Raw genomic sequence first — 19,247 nt, forward strand, 5'->3', positions numbered from 1 at the left:
GTTACAGTGTGTAAGACACTAGGATCTACCTCCAGGCCCTAGTTACAGTGTGTTTGGTGTGTAAGACACTAGGACCCACCTCCAGGCCCTAGTTACAGTGTGTTTGGTGTGTAAGACACTAGGATCTACCTCCAGGCCCTAGTTACAGTGTGTTTGGTGTGTAAGACACTAGGATCTACCTCCAGGCCCTAGTTACAGTGTGTTTGGTGTGTAAGACACTAGGATCTACCTCCAGGCCCTAGTTACAGTGTGTTTGGTGTGTAAGACACTAGGATCTACCTCCAGGCCCTAGTTACAGTGTGTTTGGTGTGTAAGACACTAGGATCTACCTCCAGGCCCTAGTTACAGTGTGTTTGGTGTGTAAGACACTAGGATCTACCTCCAGGCCCTAGTTACAGTGTGTAAGACACTAGGATCTACCTCCAGGCCCTAGTTACAGTGTGTTTGGTGTGTAAGACACTAGGATCTACCTCCAGGCCCTAGTTACAGTGTGTTTGGTAGTGTAAGACACTAGGATCTACCTCCAGGCCCTAGTTACAGTGTGTTTGGCCCTAGTTACAGTGTGTGTAAGACACTAGGATCCACCTCCAGGCCCTAGTTACAGGTAAGACACTAGGATCTACCTCCAGGCCCTAGTTACAGTGTGTTTGGTGTGTAAGACACTAAGACAGGATCTACCTCCAGGCCCTAGTTACAGTGTGTAAGACACTAGGATCTACCTCCAGGCCCTAGGTGTGTAAGACACTAGGATCTACCTCCAGGCCCTAGTTACAGTGTGTTTGGTGTGTAAGACACTAGGATCTACCTCCAGGCCCTAGTTACAGTGTGTTTGGTGTGTAAGACACTAGGATCTACCTCCAGGCCCTAGTTACAGTGTGTAAGACACTAGGATCTACCTCCAGGCCCTAGTTACAGTGTGTTTGGTGTGTAAGACACTAGGATCTACCTCCAGGCCCTAGTTACAGTGTGTAAGACACAGCAGGATCTCTCCAGGCCCCAGTGTGTAAGACACAGGCAGGCCCTAGTTACAGTGTGTTTGGTGTGTAAGACACTAGGACCCACCCCAGGCCCTAGTTACAGTGTGTTTGGTGTGTAAGACACTAGGATCTACCTCCAGGCCCTAGTTACAGTGTGTTTGGTGTGTTAAGACACTAGGATCTACCTCCAGGCCCTAGTTACAGTGTGTTTGGTGTGTAAGACACTAGGATCTACCTCCAGGCCCTAGTTACAGTGTGTTTGGTGTGTAAGACACTAGGATCTACCTCCAGGCCCTAGTTACAGTGTGTAAGACACTAGGATCTACCTCCAGGCCCTAGTTACAGTGTGTAAGACACTAGGATCTACCTCCAGGCCCTAGTTACAGTGTGTTTGGTGTGTAAGACACTAGGATCTACCTCCAGGCCCTAGTTACAGTGTGTAAGACACTAGGATCTACCTCCAGGCCCTAGTTACAGTGTGTTTGGTGTGTAAGACACTAGGATCTACCTCCAGGCCCTAGTTACAGTGTGTTTGGTGTGTAAGACACTAGGATCTACCTCCAGGCCCTAGTTACAGACACTAGGATCTACCCCCAGGCCCTAGTTACAGTGTGTTTAAGACACTAGGATCTACCTCCAGGCCCTAGTTACAGTGTGTGTGTTTGGTGTGTAAGACACTAGGATCTACCTCCAGGCCCTAGTTACAGTGTGTAAGACACTAGGATCTACCTCCAGGCCCCTAAGTTCCACAGTGTGTTTGGTGTGTAAGACACTAGGATCTACCTCCAGGCCCTAGTTACAGTGTGTTTGGTGTGTAAGACAAGACACTACAGTGTGTGGATCTACCTCCAGGCCCTAGTTACAGTGTGTTTGGTGTGTAAGACACTAGGATCTACCTCCAGGCCCTAGTTACAGTGTGTTTGGTGTGTAAGACACTAGGATCTACCTCCAGGCCCTAGTTACAGTGTGTAAGACACTAGGATCACCTCCAGGCCCTAGTTACAGTGTGTTTGGTGTGTAAGACACTAGGATCACCTCCAGGCCCTAGTTACAGTGTGTTTGGTGTGTAAGACACTAGGATCTACCTCCAGGCCCTAGTTACAGTGTGTTTCCAGGCCCTAGTTACAGTGTGTGTAAGACACTAGGATCTACCTCCAGGCCCTAGTTACAGTGTGTAAGACACTAGGATCTACCTCCAGGCCCTAGTTACAGTGTGTTTGGTGTGTAAGACACTAGGATCTACCTCCAGGCCCTAGTTACAGTGTGTTTGGTGTGTAAGACACTAGGATCTACCTCCAGGCCCTAGTTACAGTGTGTTTGGTGTGTAAGACACTAGGTAAGTTACAGTGTGTAAGACACTAGGATCTACCTCCAGGCCCTAGTTACAGTGTGTAAGACACTAGGATCTACCTCCAGGCCCTAGTTACAGTGTGTAAGACAAGACCTCCAGGCCCTAGTTAGAAGACACTAGGACCCACCTCCAGGCCCTAGTTACAGTGTGTTTGGTGTGTGTGTTTCCAGGCCCTAGTTACAGTGTGTAAGACACTAGGATCTACCTCCAGTAAGCTAGGATCTACCTCCAGGCCCTAGTTACAGTGTGTTTGGTGTGTAAGACACTAGGATCTACCTCCAGGCCCTAGTTACAGTGTGTAAGACACTAGGATCTACCTCCAGGCCCTAGTTACAGTGTGTTTTGTGTAAGACACTAGGATCTACCTGCCCTAGTTACAGTGTGTTTGGTGTGTAAGACACTAGGATCTACCTCCAGGCCCTAGTTACAGTGTGTTTGGTGTGTAAGACACTAGGATCTACCTCCAGGCCCTAGTTACAGTGTGTTTGGTGTGTAAGACACTAGGATCTACCTCCAGGCCCTAGTTACAGTGTGTAAGACACTAGGATCTACCTCCAGGCCCTAGTTACAGTGTGTAAGACACTAGGATCTACCTCCAGGCCCTAGTTACAGTGTGTTTGGTGTGTAAGACACTAGGATCTACCTCCAGGCCCTAGTTACAGTGTGTTTGGTGTGTAAGACACTAGGATCTACCTCCAGGCCCTAGTTACAGTGTGTAAGACACTAGGATCTACCTCCAGGCCCTAGTTACAGTAAGACACTGTTTGGTGTGTAAGACACTAGGACCTACCTCAGTGTGTAAGATCTACCTCCAGGCCCTAGTTACAGTGTGTAAGACACTAGGATCTACCTCCAGGCCCTAGTTACAGTGTGTTTGGTGTGTAAGACACTAGGATCTACCTCCAGGCCCTAGTTACAGTGTGTTTGGTGTGTAAGACACTAGGATCTACCTCCAGGCCCTAGTTACAGTGTGTTTGGTGTGTAAGACACTAGGATCTACCTCCAGGCCCTAGTTACAGTAAGACACTGATCTACCTTAGTTACAGTGTGTAAGACACTAGGATCTACCTCCAGGCCCTAGTTACAGTGTGTTTGGTGTGTAAGACACTAGGATCTACCTCCAGGCCCTAGTTACAGTGTGTTTGGTGTGTAAGACACTAGGATCTACCTCCAGGCCCTAGTTACAGTGTGTTTGGTGTGTAAGACACTAGGATCTACCTCAGGCCCTAGTTACAGTGTGTTTGGTGTGTAAGACACTAGGATCTACCTCCAGGCCCTAGTTACAGTGTGTTTGGTGTGTAAGACACTAGGATCTACCTCCAGGCCCACCTCCAGGCCTAGCCCTAGTTACAGTGTGTTTGGTGTGTAAGACACTAGGACCTACCTCCAGGCCCTAGTTACAGTGTGTTTGGTGTGTAAGACACTAGGACCTACCTCCAGGCCCTAGTTACAGTGTGTAAGACACTAGGATCTACCTCCAGGCCCTAGTTACAGTGTGTAAGACACTAGGACCTACCTCCAGGCCCTAGTTACAGTGTGTAAGACACTAGGACCCACCTCCAGGCCCTAGTTACAGTGTGTGTGTGTAAGACAACACAGTTCAGTGTAGGACTAGGACCCACCCACCTCCACTAGGACCCTAGTTACAGTGTGTTTGGTGTGTAAGACACTAGGATCTACCTCCAGGCCCTAGTTACAGTGTGTTTGGTGTGTAAGACACTAGGAACACCTCCAGTCCCTAGTTACAGTGTGTTTGGTGTGTAAGACACTAGGATCTACCTCCAGGCCCTAGTTACAGTGTGTTTGGTGTGTAAGACACTAGGACCTACCTCCAGGCCCTAGTTACAGTGTGTAAGACACTAGGATCTACCTCCAGGCCCTAGTTAGTCAAACAGTGTGTAAGACACTAGGACCTACCTCCAGGCCCTAGTTACAGTGTGTAAGACACTAGGACCCACCTCCAGGCCCTAGTTATAAGACACTAGGACCCACCTCCAGGCCCTAGTTACAGTGTGTAAGACACTAGGACTCACCTCCAGGCCCTAGTTACAGTGTGTAAGACACTAGGACCTACCTCCAGGCCCTAGTTACAGTGTGTAAGACACTAGGACCCACCTCGGGCTACTTGTTTGTTGACATCCAGGACGTGCTCTTTGCTGCCCTCTCCGATGTTCTCCCTCAGTGTCTTCATCAGGACACCAAAGTCCTCCTGACCGAGAGCCATCTGGAGGGAGGAGATTAAAAAAGAAAACATCTTGATTTGGTGCTGATGTCGCCTCTACCTTTATTTATACAACTGGATCCCATTGAGATCAAACATCTGTGTTTCTAGGCAGACCTTTATTTATACAACTAGATCCCATTGAGATCAAACATCTGTGTTTCTAGGCAGACCTTTATTTATACAACTAGATCCCATTGAGATCAAACATCTGTGTTTCTAGGCAGACCTTTCTCTACTAGATCCCATTGAGATCAAACATCTGTGTTTCTAGGCAGACCTTTATTTATACAACTAGATCCCATTGAGATCAAACATCTGTGTTTCTAGGCAGACCTTTATTTATACAACTAGATCCCATTGAGATCAAACATCTGTGTTTCTAGGCAGACCTTTATTTATACAACTAGATCCCATTGAGATCAAACATCTGTGTTTCTAGGCAGACCTGTGTTTTATTTATACAGACTAGATCCCATTGCAGATCAAACATCTGTGTTTCTAGGCAGACCTGTCCTCTATTTATACAACTAGATCCAACATTGAGATCAAACATCTGTGTTTCTAGGCAGACCTTTATTTATACAACTAGATCCCATTGAGATCAAACATCTGTGTTTCTAGGCAGACCTGTCCTCCTATTTATACAACTATATCTGTGTTTCTAGGCAGATCCTGAGATCTAGGCAACCTGTCCTCCTAGAAGGCTGTCTGTTTCTAGCAGCAGACCTTCTGTGTTTATACAAAGATCCCATTAGGCAGACCTGTCCTCCACAACTTCTGTGTTTCTAGGCAGACCTGTCCTCCTAGAAGGCAACTTCTGTGTTTCTAGGCAGACCTGTCCTCCTAGAAGGCAACTTCTTCTGTGTTTCTAGGCAGACCTGTCCTCCTAGAAGTCAACTTCTGTGTTTCTAGGCAGACCTGTCTCCTAGAAGGCAACTTCTGTGTTTCTAGGCAGACCTGTCCTCCTAGAAGACAACTTCTGTGTTTCTAGGCAGACCTGTCCTCCTAGAAGGCAACTTCTGTGTTTCTAGGCAGACCTGTCCTCCTAGAAGGCAACTTCTGTGTTTCTAGGCAGACCTGTCCTCCTAGAAGGCAACTTCTGTGTTTCTAGGCAGACCTGTCCTCCTAGAAGGCAACTTCTGTGTTTCTAGGCAGACCTGTCCTCCTAGAAGGCAACTTCTGTGTTTCTAGAAAACCACCAGCTGTCAGTGGAAGTGGAAACATTTTCTGAAAATAAATACAATGGAAGATGCTCCTACATTCATAGACTTGAGTTCTCCTTAGACCGTTACTCTAGGGCTAGGGTCAGGGTTAGGGTCAGGGTCAGTGTTAGGGTCAGGGGTAGGGTCAGTGGTAGGGTCAGTGTTAGGGTCAGTGTTAGGGTCAGTGTTAGTGTTAGGGTCAGGGTGTTAGGGTCAGTGTTAGGGTCAGTGTTAGTGGGTCAGTGGTAGGGTCAGTTAGGGTCAGGGTGTTAGGGTCAGTGGTAGGGTCAGTAAACCTACATTCATAGACTTGAGCATTCCTTGAACCTCTACTCCAGGGATCTTGTTGTACCAGGAAGAGGCCAGGTTCCGTTTGACCAGAAACTCTAAATTGATTGGCTGAAGGATCTCGATGTCTGTCTGTGGGGAGCCTTGTTTCAGCGTGGTCCTACGGAGAGATGAATGAAGTGGGATTACCCAATCAGAGGACACACACACTCACTTCAAATGAGTACGCTAACAATCCGGCTCAAGGAGCATGAAAGAAAGAATAAATGACAGACAACGTTCACACACACACACACACACACACACACACACACACACACACACACACACACACACACACACACACACACACACACACACACACTCATACCTGGACACAGCACACACATCCATGGTGTCCACACACACACACTTCACACATCAGACAAACTGTTGCCCACACACACACACGCACACACGCATTGTGTGACACGACACACGCACACACACACGCAAAGTCTCACACGCCTTCACACACGCACACACGCACGAAGGACAGACACTAACACAGCAGGACAGAGCATGAAGACATAAATACAGACACCATGAAGACACTAACACAGCAGGACAGACACACACACACACACACACACACACCTCTAATACCTGGACAGTTTGAGCTGAGTGAGTTTGACATCCATGGTGTCCAACACAACAGGACAGGACCAAGAACCCTTCAGACCGACATCAGACTGAAACTGTTGCCCACGGTGATGAGCCCCAGGTCCACCACAAACGCATTGTGTGACCATGGAGGACTGAGGGACAGACACGATGAGAGGGGCCTTCAGCTTGACGTCCATGGAGAGACACTAAGCTCTTCTGGGCAAAGTCTCTGACACAGCAGGACAGAGACTTCTCTGCTGCGCTGAGGTTCTGTATAGTGTATATACAAATCACACATCAAGTGTAACTACTCTGCCACATCAACGCCTATAAATTATCACGTCTGGAAGTTATCCAGAAAAGTCTGGAGGGGGCTCTGTCAGAGACCATGATAGACACTAACACAGCAGGACAGAGACCATGAAGACACTAACACAGCAGGACAGACACCATGAAGACACTAACACAGCAGGACAGAGACTATGAAGACACTAACACAGCAGGACAGAGACCATGAAGACACTAACACAGCAGGACAGAGACCATGAAGACACTAACACAGCAGGACAGTCTCTATAAATATATCACCATCAAGCTATAGACACTAACACAGCTATAGGACAGACACCATGAAGACACTAACACAGCAGGACAGAGACCATGAAGACACTAACACAGCAGGACAGAGACCATGAAGACAGAGACCATGAAGACACTAACACACTCTGAGGTTCTATAGTGTATATACAAATCACACATCAAGCTATAGTAACTACTCTGTCTCTACTCTATATAAATATATCACACATCAAGCTATAGTAACTACTCTGTCTCTATATAAATATATCACACATCAAGCTATAGTAACTACTCTGTCTCTACTCTATATAAATATATCACACATCAAGCTATAGTAACTACTCTGTCTCTACTCTATATAAATATATCACACATCAAGCTATAGTAACTACTCTGTCTCTATATAAATATATCACACATCAAGCTATAGTAACTACTCTGTCTCTATATAAATATATCACACATCAAGCTATAGTAACTACTCTGTCTCTATATAAATATATCACACATCAAGCTATAGTAACTACTCTGTCTCTACTCTATATAAATATATCACACATCAAGCTATAGTAACTACTCTGTCTCTATATAAATATATCACACATCAAGCTATAGTAACTACTCTGTCTCTACTCTATATAAATATATCACACATCAAGCTATAGTAACTACTCTGTCTCTATATAAATATATCACACATCAAGCTATAGTAACTACTCTGTCTCTATATAAATATATCACACATCAAGCTATAGTAACTACTCTGTCTCTATATAAATATATCACACATCAAGCTATAGTAACTACTCTGTCTCTATATAAATATATCACACATCAAGCTATAGTAACTACTCTGTCTCTATATAAATATATCACACATCAAGCTATAGTAACTACTCTGTCTCTATATAAATATATCACACATCAAGCTATAGTAACTACTCTGTCTCTGTCTCTATATAAATATATCACACATCAAGCTATAGTAACTACTCTGTCTCTATATAAATATATCACACATCAAGCTATAGTAACTACTCTGTCTCTATATAAATATATCACACATCAAGCTATAGTAACTACTCTGTCTCTATATAAATATATCACACATCAAGCTATAGTAACTACTCTGTCTCTATATAAATATATCACACATCAAGCTATAGTAACTACTCTGTCTCTATATAAATATATCACACATCAAGCTATAGTAACTACTCTGTCTCTATATAAATATATCACACATCAAGCTATAGTAACTACTCTGTCTCTATATAAAATATATCACACATCAAGCTATAGTAACTACTCTGTCTCTATATAAATATATCACACATCAAGCTATAGTAACTACTCTGTCTCTACTAGTAACTACTCTGTCTCTATATAAATATATCACACATCAAGCTATAGTAACTACTCTGTCTCTATAAATATATCACACATCAAGCTATAGTAACTACTCTGTCTCTATATAAATATATCACACATCAAGCTATAGTAACTACTCTGTCTCTATATAAATATATCACACATCAAGCTATAGTAACTACTCTGTCTCTATATAAATATATCACACATCAAGCTATAGTAACTACTCTGTCTCTATATAAATATATCACACATCAAGCTATAGTAACTACTCTGTCTCTACTCTATATAAATATATCACACATAAGCTATAGTAACTACTCTGTCTCTACTCTATATAAATATATCACACATTAAGCTATAGTAACTACTCTGTCTCTATATAAATATATCACACATCAAGCTATAGTAACTACTCTGTCTCTATATAAATATATTACACATCAAGCTATAGTAACTACTCTGTCTATATAAATCTATCATCTATAGTAAATATATCACACATCAAGCTATAGTAACTACTCTGTCTCTACTCTATATAAATATATCACACATCAAGCTATAGTAACTACTCTGTCTCTATATAAATATATCACACATCAAGCTATAGTAACTACTCTGTCTCTACTCTATATAAATATATTACACATCAAGCTATAGTAACTACATCTGTCTCTGTCTCTATATAAATATATCACACATCAAGCTATAGTAACTACTCTGTCTCTACTCTATATAAATATATCACACATCAAGCTATAGTAACTACTCTGTCTCTATATAAATATATCACACATCAAGCTATAGTAACTACTCTGTCTCTACTCTATATAAATATATCACACATCAAGCTATAGTAACTACTCTGTCTCTATATAAATATATCACACATCAAGCTATAGTAACTACTCTGTCTCTATATAAATATATCACACATCAAGCTATAGTAACTACTCTGTCTCTACTCTATATAAATATATCTATAGTAATTATATAGTAACTACTCTGTCTCTTCTCTATATAAATATATCTATAGTAATTATATAGTAACTACTCTGTCTCTACTCTATATAAATATATCTATAGTAATTATATAGTAACTACTCTGTCTCTATATAAATATATCTCTATATAAATAGATCTTTCATTGAAGAGATCTTTCATTGAGAGAGGGTCTGCTATCATGCTGATTAACTTCCTGGTTTGTATAAAGGGACCATTTGTCAGACTATAACCTGTCAGCGCTGTTAAATGGGGTCATATCTTAGAGATGAGAGCTCTGAAAACACAGCCATAAAACAGTGAAGCTTGGACCCGAAACGCCGACTACCTCTTGAAAAACTACCGGACTGAATTACCACTTCCTCTCTGCTGCTTTCATGTAGGTATCTGCATGGCAACTAGGTATCTGCATGGCAACTAGGTATCTGCATGGCAACTAGGTATCTGCATGGCAACTAGGAATGCTTTTCGTTTTTATGGTTTCGCCCACACAACCATCGACTTAAAACGCATAACAAGGAGGTTTAGTTGTTTAGAGGGGCCATAATGAGCTAGCCATAATCTAGTTTAGTGCTGTGCTGCCATAATCTGTAGCCATAATCTGTAGATTAGTGCTGTGCTGCGTGCCATAATCTGTAGTTTAGAGCGCTGCATGCCATAATCTGTAGTTTAGTGCTGCGTGCCATAATCTGTAGTTTAGAGCTGTGCTGCGTGCCATAATCTGTAGTTTAGTGCTGCGTGCCATAATCTGTAGTTTAGTGCTGTGCTGCGTGCCATAATCTGTAGTTTAGAGCTGCATGCCATAATCTGTAGTTTAGTGCTGTGCTGCGTGCCATAATCTGTAGTTTAGAGCTGTGCTGCGTGCCATAATCTGTAGTTTAGAGCTGTGCTGCGTGCCATAATCTGTAGTTTAGTGCTGTGCTGCGTGCCATAATCTGTAGTTTAGAGCTGTGCTGCGTGCCATAATCTGTAGTTTAGTGCTGCGATGCCATAATCTGTAGTTTAGTGCTGCGTGCCATAATGCGTGCCATAATCTGTAGTTTAGTGCTGCATGCCATAATCTGTAGTTTAGTGCTGCATGCCATAATCTGTAGTTTAATGCCATAATCTGTAGTTTAGTGCTGTGCTGCGTGCCATAATCTGTAGTTTAGTGCTATAAAACATGCCATAATCTGTACCTCATAAGTAGAGAGTGATACTGAGGACACTGATAGCTGTAAGAGGCCTGGAGAAAACACCACAGATTTACAGATACTGAGGACACTGGTAGCTATAAGAGGCCTGGAGACCAAACATACTGAGGACAGATTTACAGATACTGAGGACACTGGTAGCTATAAGAGGCCTGGAGAAAACACCACAGATTTACAGATACTGAGGACACTGGTAGCTATAAGAGGCCTGGAGAAAACACCACAGATTTACAGATACTGAGGACACTGGTAGCTATAAGAGGCCTGGAGAAAACACCACAGATTTACAGATACTGAGGACACTGGTAGCTATAAGAGGCCTGGAGAAAACACCACAGATTTACAGACCAAAAGATAAACAAATACATAACAGGATAAATATAAACAGTGAGGACACTGGTAGCTATAAGAGGCCTGGAGAAAAACAGATTTACAGACCAATAAAGGAAACAGACTTTTAAGAAATTAAAATAATGTTTTAAGGCTTCCTGGTAACATGAAAGGACTCCAATCGACCAAAACATCCTAATAACGTTCCCCTGCAACATAAAGAGCTGGTTTCCTGGACCAAGATGAGGACCTATTTAAGATCATGACCTTTAGAGAATCTCCATTAAAAAGTACGTTTTAGTGGAGGAAGAGGCTTCATCCGCGTGTAGGAAACTGACACAGACATAACCCTCATGCACGGTATTAAACCATGTTCCACTCAGTGGGGAAGTTGATATATCAACATGTCCTCTCCAGTTGGGACCAATTCCATTTAAATTCCAGTCAATTCAGAAAGTAAAAACACTTGAATTACATTTGTTATTTATTTTTTAATTTTTAATTTTAACCTCGATTGAAAAGCATTCAAGGTCATTGGAATTTCTGTGTACTTCCTGTATTGATCTGGAATTGATAACGGAATTGAGCCCTACCCTGTTGTCAGCTCTCGATATACCCATCCCTGAGGTTCTCCTCACCAGTAGAGACATGAGGAACTTGTGCAGATAGACGATCTGGATGCAGCCCAGCCTCATGGTAACCTTCCCGTCCACCTTGGAGGTGTCTGAGTAACCCTCTCCCTCCGTAGCGTTGGGATACAGGGACATCTGAAAGCTGAACACCTCCTCGCCCACCATGGAGACGGCCTACAGGATCACACCAGGACAGTACAGTATGACGATGATATAGTCTCTCCCTTGTAAATTAAAACGGACCACATTACTACAAACTACCCCTTCAGCTCACTAACGATGCGTGTAATAACAGAAAATGGTGTAGGCTGTTAACACACTGTTCCAGAATTTGTTCTTAACTGACTTGCCTAGTAAAATAAAGGTAAAATAAAGGTAAAATAAAGGTAAAATAAATAAATATATAAAAATAGTACCTAAACAAACCAAAAAAAAGTAGAGTTATCAATAAAAAATAAAAATAACCTTTTTGTGGATGGTTTTGGGGTCGACATCCAGCACCACTATGTCCCTGAGCCTGGCGAACACCATTGTCTCTTTGGCCTGGACCAGCACCGACCCATCAATACCTGCCGACAGATCAGTCAATACACAGTCAATACACAGTCAATACACAGTCAATACACAGTCAATACACAGTCAATACACAGTCAATACACTGTCAATACACTGTCAATACACTGTCAATACACTGTCAATACACTGTCAATACACTGTCAATACACAGTCAATACACAGTCAATACCTGACGACAGATCAGTCAATACACAGTCAATACACGGTCAATACACAGTCAATATACAGTCAATACACAGTCAATACACAGCCAATACACTGTCAATACACTGTCAATACACTGTCAATACACTGTCAATACACAGTCAATACACAGCCAATACACTGTCAATACACTGTCAATACACTGTCAATACACTGTCAATACACTGTCAATACACTGTCAATACACAGTCAATACCTGTCAATACAGATCAGTCAATACACAGCCAATACACAGCCAATACACTGTCAATACACTGTCAATACACTGTCAATACACTGTCAATACACAGTCAATACCTGACGACAGATCAGTCAATACACAGCCAATACACTGTCAATACACTGTCAATACACTGTCAATACACTGTCAATACACTGTCAATACACTGTCAATACACTGTCAATACACTGTCAATACACAGTCAATACCTGACGACAGATCAGTCAATACACAGTCAATACACAGTCAATACACAGTCAATACACAGTCAATACACAGTCAATACACAGTCAATACACTGTCAATACACTGTCAATACACTGTCAATACACTGTCAATACACTGTCAATACACTGTCAATACACTGTCAATACACTGTCAATACACAGTCAATACCTGACGACAGATCAGTCAATACACAGCCAATACACTGTCAATACACTGTCAATACACTGTCAATACACTGTCAATACACAGACAATACACTGTCAATACACAGTCAATACAGTCAATACACTGTCAATACACTGTCAATACACTGTCAATACACTGTCAATACACTGTCAATACACTGTCAATACACTGTCAATACACTGTCAATACACTGTCAATACACTGTCAATACACTGTCAATACACTGTCAATACACTGTCAATACACTGTCAATACACAGTCAATACACTGTCAATACACTGTCAATACACTGTCAATACACTGTCAATACACTGTCAATACACTGTCAATACACTGTCAATACACAGTCAATACACAGTCAATACACAGTCAATACACAGTCAATACACAGTCAATACACAGCCAATACACAGCCAATACACAGTCAATACACAGTCAATACACAGTCAATACACAGTCAATACACAGTCAATACACAGTCAATACACAGTCAATACACAGCCAATACACAGCCAATACACAGCCAATACACAGTCAATACACAGTCAATACACAGTCAATACACAGTCAATACACAGTCAATACCTGACGACAGATCAGTCAATACACAGTCAATACAGTCAATACACTGTCAATACACTGTCAATACACTGTCAATACACTGTCAATACACTGTCAATACACTGTCAATACACTGTCAATACACAGTATGTAAATGACATGCAGAGATAACTGAAATAAACGTTGGAAGGACATTTTCCAAAACTGGATATGTAAGTTTATAAGCAGCATAACTCCTCCCCCCGCCCCCACAAAAAAATAATAAGTCTCCTTTCAGATGATTGGTCACATCTTACCTTGTATTGTGATGTCAGCGATGTTCCGCCGGTCATCACACACCTCCACACGGAAGGAACCCAGTTCAGCAGACAGTTTGAAGGTGAACACATTGCTGTTTGTTGGTCCTTTCGACACTGAAGGAGGAGGACAACGAAACGACATTAATAATACTAGTCTTTAATGGCCATGTGGTGCCCAACATACACTAAATATAGTACAGAGTGGTGTATTATAGTACTAAATATAGTACAGACTGGTGTATTATAGTACTAAATATAGTACAGACTGGTGTATTATAGTACTAAATATAGTACTAAATATAGTACAGACTGGTGTATTATAGTACTAAATATAGTACAGACTGGTGTATTATAGTACTAAATATAGTACAGACTGGTGTATTATAGTACTAAATATAGTACAGACTGGTGTATTATAGTACTAAATATAGTACAGACTGGTGTAATATAGTACTAAATATAGTACAGACTGGTGTATTATAGTACTAAATATAGTACAGACTGGTGTAATATAGTACTAAATATAGTACAGATTGGTGTATTATAGTACATTAAAGTATGTCAATTATAGTATGGCACAGTATAATATGGTAAAGTATATTACAGTATATTATAGTATATTATAGTATAGTACAGTATGGTATATTATAGTATAGTATAGTACTGTATGGTATATTATATACATTATGGTATATTATAGTATATTATTGTATATTATAGTATATTACAGTATAGTATATTATAGTAGGGTATAGTATAGTCCCGTATGGTATGGTATATTATATACAGTATGGTATATTATAGTATATTACAGTATATTACAGTATATTATATTACAGTATATTATGGTATATTATGGTATATTATAGTAGAGCATTAGATATTTTAGTATAGTAAATTATAGAACAGTACAGTATATTGTAGTATATTAAAGTATATTATACTTATATATATATATATATATATATATATATATATATAATATAAGTATATTATAGTATAACATAATGTATACCTGTCTTCCCCTGTCCAGCCTTCTCCACCTGTTTCTTGGCCTCTCTGTCCTTGGAGGCTGTCAGCTCCTGGGGTACGGCTGTGTTCAGATAGTTGATGGTGGAGAGGAGCGCTTTGGTGTGGAGGAGAAAGTCTAGAGACGACAACTCCACCTGGAGATACAACCTTAATTCATGTTAAATACTGTACCAATACATATTAATACGTAATCAATACAACTAGAACGACTGAGACACATCAATACAGATACCTACTACTAGGATCCCACTAGAACTACATCAATACAGATACCTACTACTAGGATCCCACTAGAACTACATCAATACAGATACCTACTACTAGGATCCCATTAGAACTACATCAATACAGATACCTACTACTAGAACTACATCAATACAGATACCTACTACTAGAACTACATCAATACAGATACCTACTACTAGAACTACATCAATACAGATACCTACTACTAGGATCCCACTAGAACTACATCAATACAGATACCTACTACTAGGATCCCACTAGAACTACATCAATACAGATACCTACTACTAGAACTACATCAATACAGATACCTACTACTAGGATCTCATTAGAACTACATCAATACAGATACCTACTACTAGAACTACATCAATACAGATACCTACTACTAGAACTACATCAATACAGATACCTACTACTAGAACTACATCAATACAGATACCTACTACTAGAACTACATCAATACAGATACCTACTACTAGAACTACATCAATACAGATACCTACTACTAGGATCCCACTAGAACTACATCAATACAGATACCTACTACTAGGATCCCACTAGAACTACATCAATACAGATACCTACTACTAGAACTACATCAATACAGATACCTACTACTAGGATCCCACTAGAACTACATCAATACAGATACCTACTAGAACTACATAAATACAGATACCTACTACTAGGATCCTACTAGAACTACATCAATACAGATACCTACTACTAGGATCCTACTAGAACTACATCAATACATATACATACTACTAGAACTACTGAGTCACCTACAGATACCTACTACTAGGATCCTACTAGAACTACATCAATACAGATACCTACTACTAGGATCCTACTAGAACTACATCAATACAGATACCTACTACTAGAACTACTACTAGGATCCCACTAAAACTACATCAATACAGATACCTACTACTAGGATCCTACTAGAACTACCGAGTCTAACTACTACTATGATCCTACTACAACTACTGAGTCTAACTACTACTAGGATCCTACTCTAGGGTCTAACTACTACAGATCCTACTCTATGGTCTAACTACTACTAGGATCCTACTCTAGGGTCTAACTCACTACAGGATCCTACTCTAGGGTCTAACTACTACTACAGATCCTACTCTAGGTCTAACTACTACTAGGATCCTACTCTAGGGTCTAACTACTACTCAGGATCCTACTCTAGGGTCTAACTACTACTAGGATCCTACTCTAGGGTCTAACTACTACTAGATCCTACTCTAGGGTCTAACTACTACTAGGATCCTACAGGTCTAACTACTACTAGGATCCTACTCTAGGTCTAACTACTACTAGGATCCTACTACTACTAGGATCCTACTCTAGGGTCTAACTACTACTAGGATCCTACTCTAGGGTCCAACTACTACTAGGATCCTACTCTAGGTCCTACTCTAGGTCTAACCACTACTAGGATCCTACTCTAGGGTCTAACCACTACTAGGATCCTACTCTAGGGTCTAACCACTACTAGGATCCTACTCTAGGGTCTAACCACTACTAGGATCCTACTAGGTCTAACTACTCTAGGATCCTACTCTAGGTCTAACTACTACTAGGATCCTACTCTAGGTCTAACTACTACTAGGATCCTACTCTAGGGTCTAACTACTACTAGGATCCTACTCTAGGGTCTAACTACTACTAGATCCTACTCTAGGTCTAACTACTACTAGGATCCTACTCTAGGGTCTAACTACTACTAGGATACTACTCTAGGTCCTAGGTCTAACCACTACTAGGATCCTAACTACTACTAGGATCCTACTCTAGGGTCCAACTACTACTAGGATCCTACTCTAGGGTCTAACCACTACTAGGATCCTACTCTAGGGTCTAACCACTACTAGGATCCTACTCTAGGGTCTAACCACTACTAGGATCCTACTCTAGGGTCTAACCTACTACTAGGATCCTACTCTAGGGTCTAACTACTACTAGGATCCTACTCTAGGGTCTAACTACTACTAGGATCCTACTCTAGGGTCTAACTACTACTAGGATCCTACTCTAGGGTCTAACTACTACTAGGATCCTACTCTAGGGTCTAACTACTACTAGGATCCTACTCTAGGGTCTAACTACTACTAGGATCCTACTCTAGGGTCTAACTACTACTAGGATCCTAGGGTCTCTAGGGTCTAACTACTACTAGGATCCTACTCTAGGGTCTAACTACTACTAGGATCCTACTCTAGGGTCCTACTCTAGGGTCTAACCACTACTAGGATCCTACTCTAGGGTCTAACCACTACTAGGATCCTACTCTAGGGTCTAACCACTACTAGGATCCTACTCTAGGGTCCAACTACTACTAGGATCCTACTCTAGGGTCCTACTCTAGGTCTATCCTACTCTAGGGTCTAACCACTACTAGGATCCTACTCTAGGGTCTAACTACTACTAGGATCCTACTCTAGGGTCTAACTACTACTAGGATCCTACTCTAGGGTCTAACTACTACTAGGATCCTACTCTAGGTCTAACTACTACTAGGATCCTACTCTAGGGTCTAACTACTACTAGGATCCTACTCTAGGGTCTAACTACTACTAGGATCCTACTCTAGGGTCTAACTACTACTAGGATACTATTCTAGGATCCTACTCTAGGTCTAACCACTACTAGGATCCTACTCTAGGGTCTAACCACTACTAGGATCCTACTCTAGGGTCTACCACTAGGACTACTAGGATACTAGGATCCTCTAGGGTCTAACTACTACTAGGATCCTACTCTAGGGTCTAACTACTACTAGGATCCTACTCTAGGGTCTAACTACTACTAGGATCCTACTGGGGACATACTGCTGATCCCACAATCCTAATACTACAATGACTCTCCTTGAACTGTTTATTAACATGAGCCTATCATGGGAGATATTTATTAAGATTTTAAAAAAGGAAGATTCAGAAAATTATATCCTATATATATATTTTATCCAGTAAACCTGTGGCCTTTCATCCAACATCCATACCATAATGACTTGATATCAACATGGCAACAAGATCATCAAGTCTATTCAGGGATCACTGCACAGTGTGAGGCCATGGGAGAGAGCGGGAGAGAGTGTGTGTGTGTGTGCGTGTGCGTGTGAGTGTGAGTGGTGGTGAGTGAGTGAGTGAGTGTGTGAGTGAGTGAGTGAGTGAGTGTGTTTGTGAGTGTCCAAGGCAAAGGCTGCATGACTAAGGTCTCTGACAAACACCTATAACCTTTTCTCAGCCCTCCACAAACACCAGTAACCTTCTCAGCCACCACACTAAAACGGAGCTGTAAAACAGGACTGGAAAGTGATTAACCTATGTCATTAAAGATTATTATGGATTTCTGTTTTTCTCACGTTGGTTCTGAAATAGCTGAGTGAAAACCAGACGTGTGCCAACACAAAGACTAGTATTGATTCAAAAACCTATATTTTTGTTTTTTAAGGCAGAGCTTAAACAACTTCAACCCAACTGTGTAACTCCCTCTGCAGCAATTTGACACGCCAGGGACTGAATTCTAGGAGGACTGATTAGAACTGAGACTAAGGACTGAATTCTAGGAGGACTGATTAGAACTGAGACTAAGGACTGAATTCTAGGAGGACTGATTGGAACTGAGACTAAGGACTGAATTCTAGGAGGACTGATTGGAACTGAGACTAAGGACTGAATTTAGGAGGACTGATTGGAACTGAGACTAAGGACTGAATTCTAGGAGGACTGATTGGAACTGAGACTAAGGACTGAATTCTAGGAGGACTGATTGGAACTGAGACTAAGGACTGAATTCTAGGAGGACTGATTGGAACTGAGACTAAGGACTGAATTCTAGGAGGACTGATTGGAACTGAGACTAAGGACTGAATTCTAGGAGG

General features: G+C 41.4%; 1 protein-coding gene across 1 annotated transcript in view; it reads right to left on the bottom strand.

Moving 5' to 3' along the window:
- Nucleotides 1-19,247, bottom strand: part of LOC124020941 (vacuolar protein sorting-associated protein 13C-like) — a 196,375-nt gene that overhangs the window by 167,491 nt on the left and 9,637 nt on the right. The window contains 10 exon segments of the mRNA XM_046336255.1: nucleotides 4,444-4,552; nucleotides 6,055-6,202; nucleotides 6,688-6,758; nucleotides 6,761-6,823; nucleotides 6,825-6,957; nucleotides 6,999-7,051; nucleotides 11,801-11,968; nucleotides 12,260-12,363; nucleotides 14,066-14,182; nucleotides 15,084-15,234. Of these exon segments, the coding sequence (XP_046192211.1) occupies nucleotides 4,444-4,552; nucleotides 6,055-6,202; nucleotides 6,688-6,758; nucleotides 6,761-6,823; nucleotides 6,825-6,957; nucleotides 6,999-7,051; nucleotides 11,801-11,968; nucleotides 12,260-12,363; nucleotides 14,066-14,182; nucleotides 15,084-15,234 (1,117 nt within the window).

The sequence above is a fragment of the Oncorhynchus gorbuscha genome, unplaced genomic scaffold, assembly GCF_021184085.1.
Source record: "Oncorhynchus gorbuscha isolate QuinsamMale2020 ecotype Even-year unplaced genomic scaffold, OgorEven_v1.0 Un_scaffold_1000, whole genome shotgun sequence".
Taxonomy (NCBI): domain Eukaryota; kingdom Metazoa; phylum Chordata; class Actinopteri; order Salmoniformes; family Salmonidae; genus Oncorhynchus; species Oncorhynchus gorbuscha.